The sequence below is a fragment of the Mauremys mutica genome, chromosome 2 (assembly GCF_020497125.1).
Source record: "Mauremys mutica isolate MM-2020 ecotype Southern chromosome 2, ASM2049712v1, whole genome shotgun sequence".
Taxonomy (NCBI): Eukaryota; Metazoa; Chordata; order Testudines; family Geoemydidae; genus Mauremys; species Mauremys mutica.
In genome coordinates, this window is record NC_059073.1 from 222,428,641 (window position 1) to 222,449,680 (window position 21,040).

The following is a 21,040-nucleotide window of genomic DNA, read 5'->3' on the forward strand; positions in this document are numbered from 1 at the left end:
GACACACCTTTTAGTTGGCCATTGCAGGATGGAAATTTTTGCTTCACTGCATGTGTGCATTTGGGAACTTCAGTGTTCAATAGACTGGTTGTAGTGATCCCCCTTTGGTTATGATCAGTCCCTATAGTGAGATTCTATTGTATTTCACACTAGAATATCTTGAAATTTAGAGATTAAGAAGCCAATTGGAAATTCCTTTCTTCATGTTTTCTTAGCTGTATGATTATCAGTAATTTCACAGTTTTGCTATAAATGTGTGAATGACAACTCTAAAAGTTTGTTGCCTTAGTCAATGCATTCTCTCTGATGAATGAGCTGCCGTTTCTTTTGGCATCTCTATTTGAGGAAAAATCAAAATGAGGAACCATTTTGTGTTACATTATAATACCAATCAGATTACCGAAATTTCAACAAGATTACGTTGCCTTACTGTCTAGCATTTTAATATCTCCAGCTAATGGAATGGTGAGTGGATCCTGTCCAAAAGGTTCAACTCAAAATGTGAAGAGTACGTGTAACTGAGATGATTAGATGCATGTCAAATACTCCCTAACAGAAGTAAATGCTTGCAATGCAGAGTATTAAAAGATTTTTCTGTTTCATGATGTACATCACAAATCACAAATATACCCATTCTCAAAAGTGAGCAGGTTTCAGTGTCATTCTACGTTACAGAAGATATTACAGAAAGCGCAAACCCAGTTTTCAGCTAGTAGTAGTTGACGTGCTGTGGATTGATTCCCAAGGCTGCCAATTAAGTTAAGAATTGCTGCTGATATTGCTAGAAAATCGAGCATCAAGAATTAGTTAAAGAATTGTTCATCTTCCTAGTATTGGTATTTCATTTCTGGGTTGGAGATTCCATAAATTGTGTTTTGCAGTCTGACTTTTGAGCAAAACTCTACTAAGATTTGTCTAGCTCATTTCCTTATATTTTTTATTAATGTTTATAGTAACCGGAGTGGGAACTTTGCACTTTCCAAACATTCCGTATTCTCAAACTGACCTATTTTAGCTTTGTTGCAATACCCTTTTGGTGTAGGCCCCACTATGCCCTCACTTGTGATCTGATGCTCATGTGTCCAACTTCCTTAATATCAGAAATTGGTTTCTTTCCCTTGGGAACTTCCAGCAAATCTTATTACCACTTACAACTATTGTAAATAAAACAAAATTTATTTGACACAGGAAATAAACAAAAGAAAACTGTGGGTAAATGACAAATAAGCAGGATATAAATACTGCACACTGTAAGTTCTGAAGTCTAACACTGTGATACTCTTAGCTACCTCTATCAGACCTTTTCAGGTATGTTTACATTGAAATAAAACATCCACATCTGGCTTGTGTCAGCTGACTAGGGCTCGGATTGTGGGGCTTTAAAATTGCAGCATAAACATTTGTTGGCTGCTGTTGACTTCAGTCCTTGTTACCACTTTGACTTGTGAATCCTTTTGCAGCAGTAATGGTAGTTGAGATTCATTCTTCAGAAACCCCCAAATTTAAAATGGCATCCAGGAGTGAGTCCCTGTGACTGATTTTAAACATCATTAAACATTCAGGTCCATATCCTGAACTCCAGTATAGCTGGTGGGTGTGGGTGGTGGATGAGCAACTGGAAAACTTGCTTAGCTGGTTACCCAAAAATTCCCTAAGAATGGAAGAATCTATGATTGGTGTGCTGGTATAGCTGGCTCTACACCAGTTCTTTCCATCTCTTGTAAAAGGTATGTAGAGTCATGGCTGGACAAACACGGTGTTGCTGAAGAGCTAAAGGGCTCCAGCAATCCCCAGTTTCTGGAACAGCCTGTTTGGGGCAGTTGCAGCCAGTCACAAGTTAGAGCAGTTCTTAGGCTGCTCTAATTTGTGCCTGGGACCAAACGCCTCGGTGATTCCAGGATCATTGAGGTATAATGGTGTACAGCTGCCTTCAACCTTTCCTTTCCTCTCCCAAACATAGCTGAGTTAGATCTGTCAATTGGGCCTTTCACAATTCATCTTAAATTCCTATTTGAGCATCCTCTATGAGTTTCTGTTTAATCATTTGAAGGTTTAAAGATATTGCGTTTAGTTTTAAAATATTGATTGTACCTAGATTTTCATGCGTGTGTCTCCTCACCTTGATACCTCCAAACACAAATCAGTGTTGAGACTCTGGTGGTCCTCTCCCATCTGGATCTTAGAAAGAGGCAGCAGGGTGAAATTCCACTTCCCTATCGCAGTGTCCCAGCATGTGGTCTTCTGCGACACCACTTGTCAGCTCCTCTTCTGCTCTTCACCAGCAATCATTGCTGCAATGGTCCTTGCCTTGTCTTCAGTCAGAAAGAGAAGGCAGGAACTGGTGACCGCTATCTTCATACTGAAGCTGTGTAGTGGAGTTATATAATAATCCCCCTTTAAAAGGGCGTTGAACTCTTTACAATGCTGGGATTACGTATGAATGTTAGTAGGACTTGCAAGGAGATGAAGGCACTGGATGCTTGAAGGGAACCAGTTAGTGCCAACTGTTACAGTGGGTTTTTTAATATGGAAACCTATCCATGAGGAACTAGAAGAGCTCCTCAAGTTATTTCACATAAGTCATTAAACAGTACTCCTATCCTAAAGGCTCTGTCAGTACTAGGACTGGATTGTTTTAATGACTTATAAGAAAGGTGAAAGGCTATAATATAATCAGAATGTTGACAATGCATATAGCAGCAGCAGCAGCAGCAGTATAGTCCCCACAGAAAAAAAGAGAGAGGGAAGAGAAATACAGCAGTGTCATATGAGAGTGGCAGAAACTGCTTTCTTTTGAATGGTAGGATAATAGTTTTGAGTAGTTTGAAATACAAGGCACTTCTGGGATGAATACAGTACAGAAACAAATTAATAAATGTCAAAATAAGTTGTATCTGATGCAAATTTGTTAAATATGGATTATATGTAGCAGCTGAGGTGATATGAAAAAAATACTGCTATATGTATGCATATTTGTATTCGGGTCTGACTTGCCAGAGGAAGTACTGGATCAGTTTGCTTGGGGAATTGTAAAAGCTCTTTTTTTAGCATCATGAAACAACAGCAGACATTGTTTTATATGTGACCCTATGTGTAGAGAGCGAGGCTTATATAATTATGTTCTGTAATTGTTATGTTTTTCTATTCTGGTTCTTTGAACGATCATGCTAATTAAATTCCTTTAAATTGGTTATGTCCTTGAATTCAAATCTCCAGCAATATGAATGTTTTGAATACAAAATATATTAAACTAATGTGCTTGTATTTAATGTATTAAAACTGAGGAACTAGATGCCTTTGAGGACTGATAATGAGCTATGGAGCCTTTCACTAGACTAAGGTACCAGAAACAATCTGGCCCAAGTTAGTACTGACAGAATCTTTATTATCAGTATCTCTTGAAGGCATTCCTAGAAGAGGTGATAAAAACTGAATGGGTATGGAAAATAATCTTTCTTTTCCTATATGCTCGGCATCTCTCTTTTTCAAATACACACGCGCGCACACACAAAGATATTGATCTTATGATGACGGCAAATCAAGTATAGACCAGTAGGCCTCGGCACAAGACATAACACATATGTCTTAATCATGGATCTGATAGCTGCTTTTGACCACCAGATCTGCATATGAAAAGACAAGAAGACATCTGGGCAGAAATTGAAATAGGTTCTGATGTTATGATTGAATGTAGAGATCCTGTACCTTTCAGTGAAACTTTATTGGTATGGCAAGCTGTATAAATGTTGCCAAACTGACAAAGAGATAGGCCTCTGAAACACCTGTCAAAGGTAGATAAGGTCTACCTCTGATAAGGCCACACTCCGTCTTTGGGGTTTTAACCCTATGTCCATTTGTCATTACTGTCTATTCCTGATCTGTTGGCAAGTTGATACGATCTGTCATCTCCTTCCTTTTAGCCAGCAACAGTTTTTCCTTATCAGCTTTTGATGAGACATCTTTTATGATTCCTGATGATTCAAGGAAATGCCTTTCTCGCTCTCCCTCACATTTTGGACCATGACGCAGAAAGTGCCTTTCTCCTGGGAAGGGAAAGTTTGCTCCATTGATCAGGAGTCTACAGTTGTTTAGCTGAGGGAGTAATAATAAAGAGTAGATCATATTTCCATTTGGATTTATTTTTTTATCTAGTTTGACTGAAATGACACCAAAATTTTAATAATTATTTCTGTATGTTGATTAACAAAAGAAGAAGTTTTGCATGGGTGCTTTCAGAAAAACAGAACTGAACACACACACACACACACACACACACACACAAGAAAAAAATCAAGCTAAAATGTTTTGCTGTGACTTAGGGTACATTATTTAACTTTGCTGTTACCCTTTCTGTAAAATAAATATAATAGTGTTTTACCTGTCTTTATGAAGCACTTTGAAACTTATGGAGGAAGAAGCTCTTTGCAAATGCAAATTCTTCTTTTACTTTATACTGTAATTTTCCATTTGTGTCTTATGAGCAGCAGTTTTTTGTTTGTTTTTGTTTTTAGATAATCCTTTTGTTAGAATAATACTACAAAGTTAATGGAAGATTGATGTATTATTAATCTTGTGAAAGAGGAAGAAAAGTGATCCTGGCAATTACTGTCTTTTAAATGTAACCTCTAACCCCAGTGAAACAACAGAATAAATGTAGATAGAAAAAAATCACTAAACATCTGAAACAAACAGTCAGCATGAATATTAGATCTTACTAAACCAATTGGATTTCATTCTTATTTTGAATATAATTACAAAATAAGTGGATGAAAAAAAGTGGTAAATGAAACATAATTGGATGTTAGTTAAGCCTTAGATGCAGTATCTAAGGAAACAGTGCGATCAAAATTAATTCAGATCACCTTTGCTATGAACACTATCACCTGGATTGAAACCTGTTGTCTGAAAGACCAGACTATGATACAGTAAATGACAAACATTCAGTTTTGGAGATGTGCTTACAGGCGTGCTACTGGGTCCTGTACATCTGACCTGTAGTTTCTTTTCTTTCACTCTCTCCTCTTTCCTGTCACTGATGTCATCCATCTGGTATCATGGCAGTTTTTCTATTCTGTTCCTTTCCTCTGTGCTCTGTTGCCCAGCACATGCTGTGCCATTCCAATCTCTAGTGCCTGTGTATGTGAATAAGCAACCTCATGATGCTTTCTTTTTTGATGTTTCCTCAATGTTGTGTTTGCTGTTTTTCTGTGTCATTAGTGATCAGTTCGTGCTTTCACACAAATATTGTAGTTGGAGTGTGGCTTTTGATGAATTGCTTCCTTGTTCACTATGGCCGGATTTCTGAGCTTTGCAACAGAATAGTACAGGCTGTGCTCACCTGCCACACTCTGTTGTTGGTTTGGGCAAAGGATCTTCCTTCCCTTCTACTCTCTCTCTGTCTCTCTTTTCAGCTGAGTCCAGCACACTGAGTGTTAATTGTACTTAAAGATCTGTAACTGTTTACCAGTAAACCAGTGCCTTCCAAACACTCACTACTACTAGCCAAAAGTCCTCCTACTCTCTGGAGTTTAAAAAAGTGAGGGCCAGGGAATAAATGGCCAATCATGTCTTTAAAAAACATTAATTTTGGATTTTTAGTGGCCTTGTTCTTCTTCTCTCTTCATCTTCTCTCTCTCTCTTCCCCCCCCTCACGCCAAGAAAATGGTCTATCCTTTACGTAGGTGGGTTTGTGCTTTCTCATTAAGGGGCCAGGGGCCAGCCACAGCACCAGCCACATGTGAATCAGCATGACGAGCCAGACTCTGATACATGGAGCAGCCACCACAAGAAAGACTGGTGGGATAGGAAGAAAGAGGAATGTTTGTGGCTCCCCCCAAAAAGAATTTTGGATGGAGGATAAACACCACCAGAAATAGGATAGACATCTGGTTGGGGGATTCTGCAAAGGAGCACCTGTGCTCCCCAAGAGAAATAGGAGGCAGCCTGGGAGAATCAAAAAAGAAACACGCATCCTCCTCCCTAGTGATGACATAGGCATTTGTAGGGGAGGGGTTGATAAGAGCACCTTTGCTCTCTCCTGCATGGATTTCAGGCAGCTGGGGGAATGCTGGGGGAATGTGGAGGGGGCAATCTGGAGCACAGAGTTGGGAGAGGGAGGAGAAGGTGAGCATTGGGAGCACTGCTGAGGAGCTCAGTTTAAACCAACTTTGATCACTGAATTCCCTGTTCATCACTCGTCTGCTTGCAGAGCTGTTAGCAGCCTTCTCACCACTTCCAGGAGTGATGCTATCTGCTGCTTGGGATGCTTCCCCCATCACCTCCTACGTGGCTACAATATTTGTTTTCAAATCTACATTATGGAAGGAATCTAGTTGGCCAGAATGGGACAGAGGTTCTCTTTCATAGCCACGTACCTTAATTTATGTGGCAAACTGCTGGGAGCTAATGGCAGTAATGCCAGTCATGCTGCCAGTTCTTGGCAGGGGAAGGATGGAAGGTATGCAGAGAGATTGCTACTAAGTGAATATGACCAAGATCTGTGGGATTGGGGCATTATATTCCCAAGGTATCTTGCACTCTGCGTGGGTCATTCCACACACCTGCTTTCCTCCACTACTAAATCTATACATCTGAGAAAGGAGAGTAGCTCATTTTTCATTATCTCCAACACATGGAATTTTTCAAGTATTTTTTCCCTGCTGTGGAACTTTGCAGAAAATATACGTCTTAGTTCTTCAGAACCAATTTTCCAGTATGGTTGCAAATGCATTTTGCAGTAGAGTATTGCTAACAGCAGAATTCTGGACTTGTCAGTGCCAAAAGAGTTAATTGAAAAAGATAAGAAGAAAGTTGCTTCTTTGAGGTGGCCTCAGCATATTCTCTTCTATGGTATAATATCATAAGAACGGCTATACTGGATCAGACCAATGGTCCATCTAGTCCAGTATCCTATCTTCCTACCAGGGCCTCCCAGAGGATTCCGGGGGCCCGGGGTCTTCAGCGGCAGGGGGCCCTTCCGTTCCTGGACCCGCCGCCGAAGTGCCCCGAAGACCCACGGCGGGGCCCCCCCGCCGCCGAATTACCGCCGAAGCGGGACCCGCCGCCGAAGCGCAGCCCGGTCTTCGGGGCACTTCGGCGGCGGGTCCCAGAACGGAAGGGCCCCCCGCCGCCGAATTACCGCCGAAGACCGAGCTGAACTTCGGCGGCGGGTCCCATGCCGTCTTCGGCGGTAATTCGCCAGCGGGGGGTCCTTCCGCCCCGGAGCGGAAGAACCCCCGCCGGCGAAGACCGGGAGCGGCAGAAGCTCCTGCGCCTGGCCCCGCACAAGAGTTTGCCGGGCACCCTGGAGCGAGTGAGGGACCCCGCTCCAGGGGCCCTGAAAAACTCTGGTGGGGGCCCCCGGGGGGCTCGGGGCCTGGGGCAAATTGCCCCTCTTGCCCCCCCCCTCTGGGCGGCCCTGGTTCCTACAGTGGCCAATGCCAGATGCCTCAGAGGGAATGAACAGAACAGGGCAATTACTGAGTGATTCATCCCCTGTCATCCAGTCCCAGCTTCTGGCATTCAGAGGCTTTGGGACATCCAGAGCATGGGGTTGTGACCCTGACTTTCTGGCTAATAGCCATTGATGGACCTATCCTCCATGAACATATCTAGTTTTTTTTCAACCCATTTATAGTTTTGGCCTCACAACATCCCTGGAAACGAGCTCCACAGGCTGACTGTTCATTGTGTGCACAAGTGCTTCCTTTTGTTTGTTTTAAACCTGCTGCCTGTTAATTACATTGGATGACCCCTGGTTCTTGTGTTATGTGCAGGGGTAAATGACACTTCCTTGTTCACTTTTTCCATACCATTCATGATTTCATAGACTTCTATCATATTGCTCTTTAGTCATCTCTTTTCCAAGCTAAACAGTCTCAGTCTTTTTAATTTCTTCTCATATGGAAATTGTTCCATAACCTAATCATTTTTGTTGCCTTTCTCTGTATCTTTTTTTATTCTAGTATTTCTTTTTTTGGTTGGGGTGACCAAAACTGCACCCAGTATTCAATGTGTGGGCATACCAAGGATTTATATAGCAGCATTATGATATTTAGTATCTTATTATCTATCCCTTTCCTAATGGTTCATTATGATACATTATATTAGCTTTTTTTTACTGCTGCTTCACATTGAGTGGATGTTTTCAGAAGACTATCCACAATGACTCCAAGATATTTTTCTTGAGTGGTAACAGCTAATTTAGACCCCATCATTTTTTGTATGTATGTTGGAATTGTGTTTTCCAATGTGTATTACTTTGCATTTCTCAACCTTGAATTTCATTTGCTGTTTTGTTGCCCAGTCACCCGGTTTTGTGAGATCCCTGTGTAACTCTTCTGAATCATCTTTGGACTTAACTATCTTGAGTAATTATGTATCATCTGCAAACTTTGTCACCTCACTGTTTATCCCTTTTCCCAGTTCATTTATGAATATGTTGAACAGCGCTGGTCCCAATATAGATCCTTGTGGGAGTCTGCTATTTACCTCTCTCTCTTCTGAAAATTGACCATTTATTCCTATCCTTTGTTTCCTGTCTTTTAACCAGTTACTGATCCATAAGAGGCTCTTATCCCATTATTGCTTACTTTACTTAAGAGAATTGATGGTCCAAGTACACTATATGCACCTGATCACCCTTATCCATGTTTGTTGACCTCCTCAAAGAATTTTTTGATTTTTCTTCACAATAGCAGCATTGACTTTTCCCCAACAAAACGTGCTCATTTATGTGTCTGATAATTCTGTTCTTTACTATAATTTCAACCAATTTGCCTGGTTCTGAAGTTAGGCTTACCAGCATGCAATTGCCAGGATCACCCTGGACCCTTTTTTAAAATCAGCATTACATTAGCTATCTTCCAGTCATCTGGTATAGAGGCTGATTTACATAATAAGTTACATATCACAGCTAGTAGTTCTCCAATTTCATATTTGAGCTCCTTCTTGGGGGAATACCCCCAGGGACCCACATCTCGAAGAACCTCAGTTACTGTACAAGGTGAGTAACCTTCTCTTACTGTTTAATTTATTAATTTGTTCCAAAACACCCTCTATCAATACCTCAGTGTGGGACAGTTCCTCAGATTTGTCACTGAAAAAGAATGGTTCATGCATGGGAATCTCCCTCACAATCTCTGCAGTGAAGGACTGATGCAAAGAATTCATTTAGCTTCTCTGCAACTTCTTGTCTTCCTTGAGCACCTCAATCATCCAGTGGACCCACTGACTGTTTGGCAGGCTTCCGGCTTCTAATGTACTTAACATTTTGTTTGTTTGTTTTGTCCTCTGGTGCCACTGAGCTTCAGGGAAAAACAGCGCCTGCTGGAGCCACACAAGTAGTCTCTCTGGCAATGTTATAAAACAGTCATATGGCCCTAACCAGCCAACCAGAGATATAGAGACCATTTCTTCATGTCTGGAGCTACTTCTGGGGTGTTTGATACAAAAGTCCCTTAATTTCTACAGCTAAACTGTTTGTTAGTTAGTTGGATAGTAACTGGCAGGTAATTTGTGGTGTTAGCCTTTTTTTTTTCTGGACCTAAAGTCATCAGACCATTTGGTGCTGGCCAACCATGCCTCCAAGTCTTGGATAAGAAGGGGAGAATCAAGTGGTGTCTAGTCTTGCTCCATGTTCTCAGATGTATGTGTGTATCTACTATTTGTTCTGCTTGGGGGAAGCTCCTTCCTGTGAGTGCTGCTCAGTGTGTGGGGCCTTCACAACCTGAACCTGCACCAATAGGCAGCAGAGGCTCCTTGTCTTCATCACCAAAGAGTCCTAATATGCCTAGATCAACATCAGATTAGCTATCTAACCTGTGAATATACAGAGCCATCTTAATTTCTAAAGATGGGTACTCAAGGATGACTTTAGCACTGGAAAAAATTGGTGCCAAATAAGGTCCATGGATGTAGTGAGGACGTGGGAGGCGGCACATCCCAACTCTTGAAGAACCATAATTAGAATGGAAAGTAACCTTTTATTTCCCATGTGGTCCAGATACATACTAAGGAGATATAAGATAGGTATATTCTCCATATTTTATTTTAATAGTAGAAGTGGTATAAGGATTTTCAAAGATTTTATGCTTAAATTATGGTTAACATTACAGGATGCATTATTAGGCTCTACCATGAAAAATTTCAAGGCAACTGATGGTTATTTAGAGGGCAAATATTTAAAAGATCTGGTTTACCTGGGTACATGTAGTGTAGGTTGCTAAGTAATTCTGGTTAATGTGAAGCTTTGTTGGATTATAAACTTATCATATGGAGTATAATGCTTGAGCAACAGAGCCTATCTCAAAATCAGAATGCATATTTGAATGTAAAATATAAAATGTACCCATTGGAATTTGAAAAATCAGAAATTTAAAACTTGTGTTGAAATGATCTTACTAAATTTAAAGTCAAGCATATGCATGAAACAAATATATTTTCATACAAATCTAGGTGTCCGGTCATTGAACTAGTGGATGTAGAATTGTGTGGTAAAAGTGAAATATTAAAATTATTTAATAAAATATTAAAAATATGCTTTGGCTGATTACTGTATATAAATATGCATGCAGAGTAGAGTCTCTCCCCTTCATGTCTGATGAAAAGTTGATGGTGTCACTAATTTATTCCCCTGGAGAAGGAAGAATTCTAAGAGATTTTAAAAAATGCCACCTTCATCATAAGGTCACATGAGAATCCAATTTGGGCATTTATCCAGTTTTGTCCCTTGCCAGTTAGGATGTTTAAAACAATTTCTTCCTACTCTGAAGTTTGACATTTACTGTGTTCAGAGGTCAGATTGTGGGGTACAAAGCTGATACTCTGCTCCTAAACCTTACCCACCCCACCCTCAGTCCCAACTTAAACCCTCTTGTCATACATACTTGTCTGCATTCCCCATATTTAGGCATGGTATGTCATGAAACATGTGAGTCTATATTGTAAGTATTATACTAAAATGCTCATTGAAATATTTATTCTTTATTATATTTACAGCACTTTAAAATAAGTCCTGATCTTGTGCTCTGTGAAGAGTCCCCTCTATATGAACCTTGTTGCAGATTTGGGGATCTTAGTTTGTGTTTAAAAAGAGAGAGTAAATTGCCATCTGCTTTAAAATATCAAAGAAAATTGGGACCACCTTCACCTATATCTGCAATGGAGATAGGAATCTCTAGAAATACGGGTTTAGTGAGAGACTCACATTTTGGATTTTGATAATTTGAATCCATGAAAGAAAAAGCAAGGCAGCCTATTTTTCTTACAATTAAGGAAAGAATTATTCATCATGGGAACAAAGTTAACTTTGTGGCCTTTTATCCTCGTATCTTTAACTTACTTAAACTTATCATATGTGCTAAAACAGAAGACAAATTGACTATAGAATTATAAATAACCGGATTTGCTCTTGTTGATGCTCCTCCACCATATTGCTATTTCCCCAGCTTCTGTTTCCATTTTATATAAGCATCTGTTATTTAGTGGACTGGCTCAGCAGGTGCATTATTTGCACAGAGAATCTTTATGAAATTCATTTAGAAAGATATGCGACTCAACAAGTGAAAACTTTTTGTTCTTTTGAAGTGATAGGGGTCTTGTTCCATAAAAGAAGAAAAGCCTATTTCCTTTTTTGACCCATTCATAAGATTACAGATCGAAGGCTTGTTTACAAAGTATTTTATGAAAAATTGCAGTTGATTCACTGCAAAACATGTCTGGTAAAAAGGAATCAGTTCTTCAATGTGCCTTTCAAATACATGCTAGGAGCACCCTTAAAATATTTTTTAAAAGTTTGGATATCACTTTGCCACAAATTACAAATATAATTTATCTTTAATATTTCATTTTAAACTGACAGCTTGACAGTTTGCAAGATTTGGTGTTGCATAAGAAGAAACATACTTCTGATCGTTGAACTAAATAGCAACCCTTGTTTTATATAATATTTAAGCAGAAGTCACATTGAAATTAAGTTTTCCACTTCAAATTTTAGTATTTGGTGTATATTGTCTGTTGTGGTTGTCTTAGATGTGTTCTAAGATGTGTCTGAAGGAATAATAAGTGTAAATTAGAATTTTAATGCACATTTTCTGTTTCTTGTCTCCCAAAGGCTCTTTATGTGATATTGGAGCTCTTGTGTTGATGCTTGCATTTATGCTTATAATTAGTCAGAACTGCAGATGATAATTCTGAAAATCCAGAGGCATGAAACCAGTTCAGACAACTATGCACATGAGAACTTGAGCTTAATTAGATAATTGTAATGTTTTCTTTATAATGTGAAAAGTGGTACTTGATGACATTCTTCAGGAATAATGAGACCGTGGAGCAGCGAGAAGCTTGCTACAAAAATCAGCTCTTGCATTAGAGTCTATAAGTCTCATTAGATTGTTCCTGAAACAAGTATTAAAAAATAAAAAATAATTCAGTGCAATTCATAAAGCATTTGGTATGCCCCAAAATGCATAACAGCTTTACTCACAGCAAGTTATTTCCTAATCAGCATAAAAAGATGCATAAAAAGAACAAATCCTAATTGCAATATATCTTTATGTGAAATGCTCTCAATGTGATTACACAATGTAATGTTTGTAATTTTATCCTGCTGAGTGGGGGAAAGAAAATTGTGACTATGATCTAACATTTATTTTTACAATTTATATAACCCATCAATTGAGAGTTGCGGCTTCTAATAATCTGTGAAGCTATAATAATTGCAGTCCACTTATAAATGACAAACGAGTAGTTATAGCCAAAGCCCCGGGCATTCTACAGTGCGTTAGTGCCAATTTCTATGGCAAAAATGAGTGAATTCTGCTGCAAATTTTTATACTGTAGGAGCCACAGGATAGCTGTGTTACTAGAATTAACGATTCTTAAAGTCCTTTTCTGACTGCAGAATTCAAGACACCCTGAAAAGATCTTTGAATTGCGATATATGTATTTAAACAACCACCACTGTGTACATATTTCCTGGAAGACTAGTCCACTTTAGGGGCGTAATAAGAGGTAGATATCACACAACATACACTTTCTGTTGAATGTGATATTCCTGTGACGAAGGGATTAGCTGAATTATTAAAAAATCAACCAGTGTGATGACTGGTTTTATAAATATTTTTCAGGGGATAATTTTATATAGTTTTTAAGTCTCTTTATGCTGTACATATTTCCCCCCAATAATTTTCAGACATTCATTTCAGTCGACATTTTACACTCATTTGAATTAATTTAATAAAAAGCTCTGTAAGCTCCAAGACTCCAGGGTCCCTTTAGGATCTATCTAAACTACAACTTTTGAACTGCCTGGCCCGTGAGCTCCCAGCTGGAAAGGCTGGACCCCAGCCCCTCCCCTGCTGGATCTGTTCACATGTTTCATGACATGCCCCTGTTCCCCATCCCCTGACCCCTATCCACACCCCTGCCCCCTGACAGGCTCCCCTGGGACTCCAACGCTTATCCAACCCCTCCCCTGCTGTTGTTCCCATGCTGCCGCACTGGCAGCACTCTGGGCAGCGGTGTGTGTGCTCCTCCCGAGCAGCACGGCAGTGTACCTGGCTCCGGCTGGGCGGTGCAGCTGCCAAACATGTTGCTCTGAGCAGCATGATAAGGGGGCCGGGGGGGTTGGAGAAGGGGCAGGAAGTCCCAGGGAGCAGTCAGGGGACAGGGGGCAGAGGTTCTCGGGGGTGGTCAGGGGACTGGGGGGGAGGGAGGTTGGATAAGCATGGGAGTCCCAGGGGGGCCTGTCAGGGGGCAGGGGCATGGATAGGGGTCAGGGGATGGGGACCAGGGGGGTTTGGAGAGGCATAAGGTCCCGGGGGGCCTGTCAAGGGGCAGGTGTATGGATAGAGGTCAGAGCAGTCAGGGGACTGGGAGCAGGGGGGTTGGATGGGGGTGGGGTCCCAGGGGCATTTGGGGCAGGGGGTCCCAGGAGGGGGCAGTTAGGGGACAAGGAGCAGGGGGGTTTGGATGGGTCAGGTGTTCTGAGGGGGGCAGTCAAGGGGTGGGAAGTGGGAGGGGTTGGATAGGGGGTGGGGGCCAGGCTGTTTCGGGAGGTACAGCCTTCCCTACTCAGCCCTCCATACAGTTTTGCAACCCCAATGTGGACCTTGGGCCAGAAAGTTTGCCCACCCCTGCTCTAACAACTACCAGAGATATACACAAATAGAATAAGAATACAGTGGACAAATATGGGAGTGAAATTATGATAGTGTTCTCACCAGCATGTACTGTCCTAGTCTTGTAAATGCAAAATTCCTCTCATAGTAAAATGATCATCTGCAGTTTTTCCAAAAGATCTGTAGATAATGATGGCATTTGAAATGCTAAACATTTTCCATGTGACTTTTGTATTACGAAAAGACACTGGCAAAAGTTAATCTGAAACTTTTTGTTACCTTCTTTAATTTAATAAAACGGTGATTGACCTAGCTGTCAAAAAAAGCTCTGTAAGCTCCAAGACTCCAGGGTCCCTTTAGGATCTATCTAAACTACAACTTTTGAACTGCCTGGCCCGTGAGCTCCCAGCTGGAAAGGCTGGACCCCAGCCCCTCCCCTGCTGGACAAAAAGCCCACTCACAAAAAGACAAGAAAAGATACAATTCGGCCTATGAAGTAAGAGTAAAATTGTAAGTCATTTTGCTTCAGTGGAAGCTGCCTTTGTACATAAATGGCTGACATCCTAATAATTATGATTAGCACTACCATTCATCTAAAAAGGGTCTTGTGACAGGCTCCCCACAGGGGGCCATCTGGAACTGGGGTCCACAGAGGTGCACTGAGCCTGCCTGACTCACCAGCCTGGGCTCCCTTTACACTGCACTGATGTGACAGGTTCAAGCCCCCTTCAGCACACATACCGGTAGGGACATACCCAGCTGCAGCTCCACACAGATGCTGAAATCAGTGCTGCATGGGAAGGCTCAGCTAAGGCACCTCACAGTTCCATAAGCACGCACTCCCCTTTGGAGGGTAAACCCAAAATTATACCGTCTTGCACTGCACAGGGAACTGTACAGCATAAGCTCATTAAATTTGCCCCCTCTCTCAGTGTGGAGGAAGATATGCAACAGCTTTCTGCCCCCGGTTATGATTTGATTTTAGACAAAACGAAAACAAGTTTATAAACTACAAAAGATCGATTTTAAGTGATTATAAGGGATAGCAAACAGATCAAAGCAGATTACCTAGCAAATCTTAATATAATAAAGAGATTAGATATAAGTAGCAAATTCTCACTCTAATTGTTGTTTTAGGCAGTTTGCAGAGATTCTTGAGGGTAAGCTGCACTTGCTTGCAGCTTGAAACCCCAGGTTTTCCTTTCACAGGGTAGAAATCCTTCTAGCCTGGGTTCAGCCCTTCTCCCCTAGTCCAGTCTTTGTTCCTCAGGTGTTTCCAGCAATCTTCTTGGGTGGGGAGTCAGTGAAGAACCACAATGATGTCACTCCCCTGCCTTAAATAGCTTTGCATATGGCGGGAACCCTTTGTCTCCCCTCTTGGTTCCTATGCCCAGTCGGTGGAAAAACACTGGTATTCCAAGATGGAGTCCTGTACCAGGTGATCTGGTCACGTGCCCCTGTAGTGTCAGAGGAGCCATAACTCAGAGGCTGTTTTTAGTATCCTCAGGAACGCTTCCCAGTGGGCGACTAGCTTCTTCTAAGACCTATTGTTCTTCCTAAAGGTCGTTCCCAGCCAGCCGTCTAGCCTGATTGCATTCTGCCTAGTGGGCATTCCCCAGGTGTAAACATATTTGTAATACAGGTTTATAGTCAATATTCCTAGCTTCAGACAAAAATGATACATGCATACAAATAGGATAATCATATTCAGTAAATCAGAACCTTTTCAATGATATCTCACATGCCCTATGTTGTATAAAATACATCATAGTTATGCCATAATCATATCATATAACTATCTCTATGAAGAATACGGGGCATAGTATCACAGGTCTCTTCAAATAAATCGTTTGATGGTTTTGCAGATTTCTTTGGGCAAAGAAAAACATAGTCTTAAAATGTGTCCCAACGTTATCTCAATATTTTCTTAGTTCCCAAGCATGTGCTTGTTGCCTTCCTTTTTAAAAACAACTTTTACAGTTTCAGAAATCTTTACTAATCTAATGTCCTATTCTATAAAGAGAGTATCTTTTTCCGTTATTCACTTTTATTGACAGTTATCCTTTATGGCCTGTAAGTTTAATTTTTCTTAAGTAATTGAAAAGTTTTGCCCCCTCGCTCCCATTTTTTAAAAAAGAAAATACTAAAAAAAGTCCTCAAATATAGACTTTAATCTTTTGTTTGTTCAGCCCAGATGTACCCAATTTTCAGACTTGGCTGACTGTCAGATTTCTCTCAGGGTATGTCTACACTTCAAACAGCCAGTATGAATTCCAGCTTGAGGAGACATATCTGCACTAGCTCTGATCTAGCTAACACACTAAAAATAGCATATAGCCACAGCAGTGCAAGCAGCAGGAGGGGCTACCTGCCCCAAGTGTACCCAGCAGACACATTAGGTAGAAATTCAAGACAGCTAGCCCCTCCCATTTGTGTTGCCATGGCTGTACTCTATTTTTAGGGCACTAGCTGGATAGGAGCTAGCACAAGTATGTCTCCTCAAACTGGAAATCACACCCCCAGCTCACAGTATAGAGGTACCCTCAGTTGTTTCAAGCCCATGTCTATTCTGTGCTCACCCTTGTGATATGTCCAGAAACCTTCCACAAATATCTGTGGTTACACCATGCTATTGCAAAATCCCTAGCTTGATATAAATTAAAAGAAGGGGACCACTTTGGCACTGGAGCTGCAATTCCAAGCTCTCCTGTTTGTCAGAGCTGATGAGGAATAATTTCTTTCTTAATGGAAAGCTTTGGTAATTTGAAGAGGCAACTGTTACCAGATTTGCCTGTTACTTTGGGGTACGCTCATTTATTAGGGTTACTCTTCTGGGGGGTGGGGCGGTTCTGTAATTCTGTTAATGTACTGCTTGTGTCACTTGTGTTTTCATATGGAGCTCTACTTCTCACTTCTGCAAGTCCTCTTCCAATGGAGCTATCCTGCAGGACCTAGGTTCCCCAAGGCTGGGTTCCTCCAGCCCCAGAACCGGATGGATGAACGAGCACACACACATACACACACAAAATAGAGCAAGTCTGAGTGGACCAGGTCAATCAGCACTTTCAAGCTGATCCCTTATTTTTCCCTGGACTCAGTGGGATGGGTCAAACAGCACTTTCAAGCCGCCACCCTTATGTGCCAAAGGTACCGCACCGGAATAGAGTAAGCCTGAGCAGGCTGGGTTGAACAGCACTTCCAGGCTGCCACCCTTACATGCCCCTGGACTCTGTAGTCTGGGTCGAGCCGCATTTTCAAGCTGCCACCCTCATATGTCAGCATATCCCTATCCCCACTTTCACATTACAATTGTTCTGGTAGTAACCCACTTGATGAGCAAACCCCACAGTATTTTTGGGCACTACAGGGATCTTTAGCTTAGGTAAAAGAAGCATTGCTGCGGAGTAAATGGGGAAGCTAAAAACACAAAAGAGTAAAGTTCAGAGAGAGAAAGAGAGAGAGAGGGAAGCAACCAGCTTAACCATAAAAGTTATTTATTATAACCACACAAGGAGAGCGTAAACAAATATAACCGTTACATTATTAAAGGTTACAAAAGTCATAAATAGAAAACTATGCCTGCCTGAGGTAGAAAAGAAAACACACAGAGAGAGCTGGGGTCTCACCACTTCCATGAAGCTTGAACTGGTCGGGGTTCCCAGGTGATGATGATAGCTCAGGGTCTTGCATGCTGGAGACAGGCAGACAGCATGATCAGTCAGGAGAAGATGGAATCCCAGTAGAACTGATGCAGAGTTTGAATTCAGGCATCAGAACACTTACTGGAGCATGAGTAGGGGTTTTTGTAGGGAAAATACAATGGTTCAAGGGAGAACACTAGATTTGTTTATGGGTAGACTGATGACTCAAGGGTTTTCTTTAGACTAGACAATAGGAGCTGATCACTCCTAGCTATAGGTGATGTTCCTTCTAGGGACCTCACAATGCAATTAGGCTGCTTCAGTATTTTGGATATCAATCAAGGATTCATTACTAGAATTGGTCTGAACACTGCTGAGCTGGGTGTGTGCAGGCATAGGTTCATTAACACCTGGAGCAGAGATCCCTCAGGATGAGTGCTTCCCTGCTTTTCTGGTCCCAGAGTTCAGTGCAGTTCCTGCCTTGGAATGTCTGTTCTCCATTCTGTATGCTAATGGAGATGCCTCCCCATCCCATCTTTGATGCAGATGAAGCTAGGGGAGTTGGCTTAATCTTGTCACCCTTGTTAGGAGGGGTCTAGGTTTGTCTCCCACCGCCCTTCACTGCTCTCTGCAAGTCTTTTCTCTGATTGGTTTTGGTTCAAGCAGAGGCTCGGGGAGGGGGTGTCCTTCATGAGTCAGCCAGGCTGGATACTGCTCCCTGTTTCCCCAAGAACACAGAGCTGATTGTTATCACAACTGAACAAAGTAGTGCAGGCTTGCAGGATGACTGCATCACCGTAGTTAGGGGTTCATTGAAGTTAGGGGTTCCTTAAAGCAAGGATTCAGCCTCTTTGTTCTGTATGAAGAACAAGAATCTTTCTCAGTATGGCAAGGGGAAAGATTCTCAGCTAGGCTGACCTCATACTCAGGGCAGCAGAAGAGATAGGGGTAAAGTGCCTCTAAGTAACCTTTCTGCTCTCTCAGCCTGGGGCCACTGGAGGCCATTATGGCCCTTACTGTAATATAGACCAGTCTAAAGTCTGTTCTAAGTCCTGCTAGGAGGGTCAGCCCTGTTAGGGACAACTTTTCCAGTGGAGGATTGGAAGGAGTGCTGTATGCTGTGGCCTGCACACATAGCCTAAATGGAGACCACCATCTAAAACAATTCTTTCAAAAAAGTGTGCGGGGGTGTTGGATTCTTTAGAGCAATAAAAGTAAGTGGTAATGGCAGTAAAACAAACAAAAAAAACCCCACACCAATTAATTCATGTTAAAAATTATGCTCCTGAAATATACTGTGAAATAATAAATTAAAAATAAATTACTGGGACATTTTCTCAGCTCCTGTTGATATTTTGGCACATGTAAATATTGGTGTTTAATATCAATTAGTTATTTGTCAGATCATTTGTCATTAAGAACAATTTAATATTATATTTAAATATTTTATTTTCTCAGTCAGATGAAATAAAAATAGATTTCAAAGTTTAAATTGGTGTTTCTGTAATTATTTATTTCCACAATTGTATAGTGTAACACTTCAAAACAACCACCACCACCACCAAGAAAGATCTTGCACAAAAACCCTGTCATTTTTGAGGGCACCTGCTTATGATTGTGATGGACAATCCATATGTGTTAAATGATGTCAGGTTACGTTTGTGCTTCCTCTAAATTGTTGTTGATTGGTTGCTACGTAGCTGTGAACTGTAACAATGTAGGCTGCTAGTGGTGGGATCTTATTTTACACACAGAGAGATGCTCAGTGCCAGTCAAGAAGTGTCAGGAGATCCTTTAACCTTTCAGTTTTACTCATTTGCAAAATGTAAACATGCATAATTTGCATAATAAACAGGGTTCCCACCAAGATATTAGTAAAAGGTTGAGGGAAGTAACTGTCAAATAGTCTCAATGTGAGTCCTACATTGATTGGAGGCCTGCTAAAATTTGATCTCAAATAATTGTTGCTGTCCATAGACTGAGTTAAATGTGTGGAGGGAAGCTTTCTGGGAAGGGAATGCATAGGGCAGAAAATGAAAATGTGAAGATTACACCCTCTAGAGTTTTGATGGAAACTATGACAATAGGAGCTACCTGTATCAAATGATTTAGTCAATTTTAGAATTACACTCCCTTCATGGTGACAAAGGATTTATTACATTGTAAAGTTGCAAACTAAAAGTAATAAAAGTGCTCTCACCCACCTGTCCCACATACGGTGTGTAAAATCTCTTGGAAGTGAGGTGATTAATTTTTATAGACTTTTAAGGTATAATGTGTCTGTTTTAAGAAGCAGTAAAAAGAAAACACACACACATTTTACCAAAAAAACCCCAATCAAATGAGAAGTTTGAAATGAATTAAAGTATTGAATTTCTTGGTGATAAATTTTAAAATAAACTGTAAGAGCAAAGTTTCCAATTCTTGATTGAAAATCCTATTTCAGCTCCAGCACTTTAGGGGTAAAGAGAGTATCCCCAAAAAGCTTGTAGGGTGAGAAATGCAAAGGGCTGTCATCAATGTTCACAGTGCCTCTTTATTTAATCTGTCAGTTTTGTGGGTCCTGTTCCTTCTTGTTCATTGCTTTTAATAGTAATTATGAAGCTGTAATTCCATCTGGGTATTTGTAGCTTGCAGTATACTATATCAAGAAAAATATGATGCAGCAACTGCTTTTCTGTTTTTCCTTTTCCTTCTATGGAATGGTGCTGAAGGCAAAAAGATGTATTTTCATGTGTTTTTTCCTTCTGAGGTTCAAACAGAAAACTGAATATAAACTTGCTGTTTCTTTCAATATTGCTCTCCATCCACTCAATAAACATCAAAACAGCTTAGTAAATTCAGGGATTTATCGTTTGAGTATAAATGGGGCCATCTGGTTCATATAAAATTAGAGATGGAGTTCAAACTAGAACAGCACAGCAGAATCCCCTCAGACTTTGAGAATGCTTGTGTCCAGAAATGAACTTCATGACTTCTACTCATCTCTACATTGAAAAAGAGCCAACCGGAAGATGAATTAACTCTGTCTATATGGTTCAATACTGAAAGGGTTGCCCCCATCATCTCCAGCCAGCTTCTCCTGAGAACAGGAAATGAAATTGGTCCCACTGTCCCTGTGGGCTGCCTATGGTGCTGGTTCAGGATTTAGAAAGCAGGCAAAAATTCAAATATGCAAAGCAATGGATTGAGCAATGTCCAAGTGATCACAGAACAATGACAGTGGTTCATAGCTGAGCACAGAGCTCAGTCAAACCAAAATAAAAATTTAATCATTTT

The 21,040-nt window shown here is 40.9% G+C and overlaps 1 protein-coding gene across 6 annotated transcripts in view; it reads left to right on the forward strand.

Annotated features, from left to right (window-relative positions):
• NEK10 (NIMA related kinase 10) overlaps positions 1-21,040 on the forward strand; it is a 156,698-nt gene that overhangs the window by 68,362 nt on the left and 67,296 nt on the right. The window contains exon 24 of one of the 6 annotated variants that reach the window (XM_045008108.1): positions 12,113-12,256. The exons of the other annotated variants lie outside the window; for them this stretch is intronic. Coding sequence (XP_044864043.1) covers positions 12,113-12,125 — 13 coding nt within the window. The 3' untranslated portion in view covers positions 12,126-12,256. Of the gene's footprint in view, positions 1-12,112; positions 12,257-21,040 lie in introns of those variants that run through there. 6 annotated transcript variants of the gene reach the window in all.